The sequence below is a fragment of the Penaeus monodon genome, chromosome 19 (assembly GCF_015228065.2).
Source record: "Penaeus monodon isolate SGIC_2016 chromosome 19, NSTDA_Pmon_1, whole genome shotgun sequence".
NCBI classification, from domain to species: Eukaryota; Metazoa; Arthropoda; class Malacostraca; order Decapoda; family Penaeidae; genus Penaeus; species Penaeus monodon.
This window is the reverse complement of record NC_051404.1, coordinates 37,605,515-37,606,935: the sequence shown is the minus strand read 5'-3', so window position 1 is coordinate 37,606,935 and position 1,421 is coordinate 37,605,515. Positions and strand designations below refer to the sequence as shown.

General features: G+C 56.3%; 1 protein-coding gene across 1 annotated transcript; it reads left to right on the top strand.

Moving 5' to 3' along the window:
• The first annotated feature begins 255 nt into the window (after positions 1 to 255).
• Positions 256 to 1,418, top strand: LOC119585480 (myogenic factor 6-like). Its single transcript, XM_037934124.1, has 2 exons — positions 256 to 364; positions 523 to 1,418. The coding sequence occupies exon 2, from the start codon at positions 705 to 707 to the stop codon at positions 1,416 to 1,418; it is 714 nt and encodes a 237-aa protein (XP_037790052.1). The 5' UTR covers positions 256 to 364; positions 523 to 704.
• The last annotated feature ends 3 nt before the right edge of the window (positions 1,419 to 1,421 follow it).

Sequence of the window (1,421 nt, the reverse complement as noted above, 5' to 3'; positions counted from 1 at the left end):
TGCGAACGAAGAGGCCGCTAAATGACCTTAGATTGGCACTGGGGTGGATTCCGGCGTCGCAGTTCGATCGGGCGGCCGCGAAAATATTCCCCTGAGGACTCACGGAGCGCAAACAATTAGCAGCCTCGGAGAAAAATATGAAAATGAACACCTGCACATAATGGCGACCGGGGTCCCAGGGGTGAGGGGGTAGAGGGGGGATTGTAGGGGGTGGGTGGGAAGGGGGAGGTAGAGGGAGGATGCAGGAGAGGGTTCAGTGAGCTGCTGACCGCCGTGGAGGGAGCATGTGCTCGTCTAACCTCCTGATGCTGGTCACGTGATACCGGGCAAGAGAGCCAAAGTTTGAGAAGGGTCAGAACGAAAGGTGCGAGTGTGGTTTCTCCGTTAACTTGTCTGTGTCTTCGGGTTGACTAAAATGCGACATTTACCTTATTTTTACATCAGATTCATCTTCATTCATTGATTTCGTAGTACATCATGCTTATTTGCAAAGTAATTAACATATGCCATTTTCTGTTGCAGATCGAACCGAAATGGCTCTGTGGTGTCAAACGCTGTGAGTACTGTACCAATAGACGTGTCTTTTTCACTGTGATGGAACGTTGCAAACTGAAATAAACTTCAGCTGTACAAATTATTTGTTTTCGCTGCAATCATAACTTATTTATTCACTGAAAATTAAACTTGAAATCATAAAAGAGAAAATGGCACGATTAGACGACCAGGAAACGATGAAAGGCAGTGAAATGGGGACAGTAGACGATAACAATAACAGTGACAGCAACAGCAGCTCCCCCGAGGAGCGCCCCGACGCGGCCAAGTCCCCGGGCCCCTCCGGCGGGAAGTACCAGCTGCGGCCGCGGTCGGTTCACGCCCGGCGCCTCTGCGACAGCGACTGGAGCTTCGGGGAGAGCCTACGACACAAGCCGCGTGCGGCGCCGCTGTCCAGGTACCGCAGGAAGACCGCCAACGCCCGGGAGCGCTACCGCATGCGGCAGATCAACACCGCCTTCGAGAGCCTTCGCGGCGTGTTGCCGTCATGGGTGTGCAGTCGCCGCGCCGCCTCGGACATGACCAAGATCGCCACGCTGAGACTCGCCTCCGCCTACATCCGGTCGCTGCAGGACATCCTGGACGGCAGCGCCCCGCAGGACACCTGCTCGTGGGTCCTCTCCGCCATCCTGGACAACACGCCGTCAGGTCCCCAGAAGCCGGCCTCGCCCATCCACCAGGCCTCCAGCGGGCAGTTCCTCGAGCACCAGGGTCAGGGGGCTGACCTGGTCTCCATCCTGACGGGAGCCTCGTCGCACCAGGTCTTCCAAGACAACCTCGAGTCCTTCTGCTACATGTCTTCGGCCTCGCATAATGACGACTTCTTGCTGGGCTGCGAACCGCCGCGAGTCTGGAGTGAGGCTTAGGCC

Bases quoted from the DNA above. Each gene is read 5' to 3' on its own strand.
- LOC119585480 (XM_037934124.1), top strand. From the start codon at position 705: ATGGCACGATTAGACGACCAGGAAACGATGAAAGGCAGTGAAATGGGG.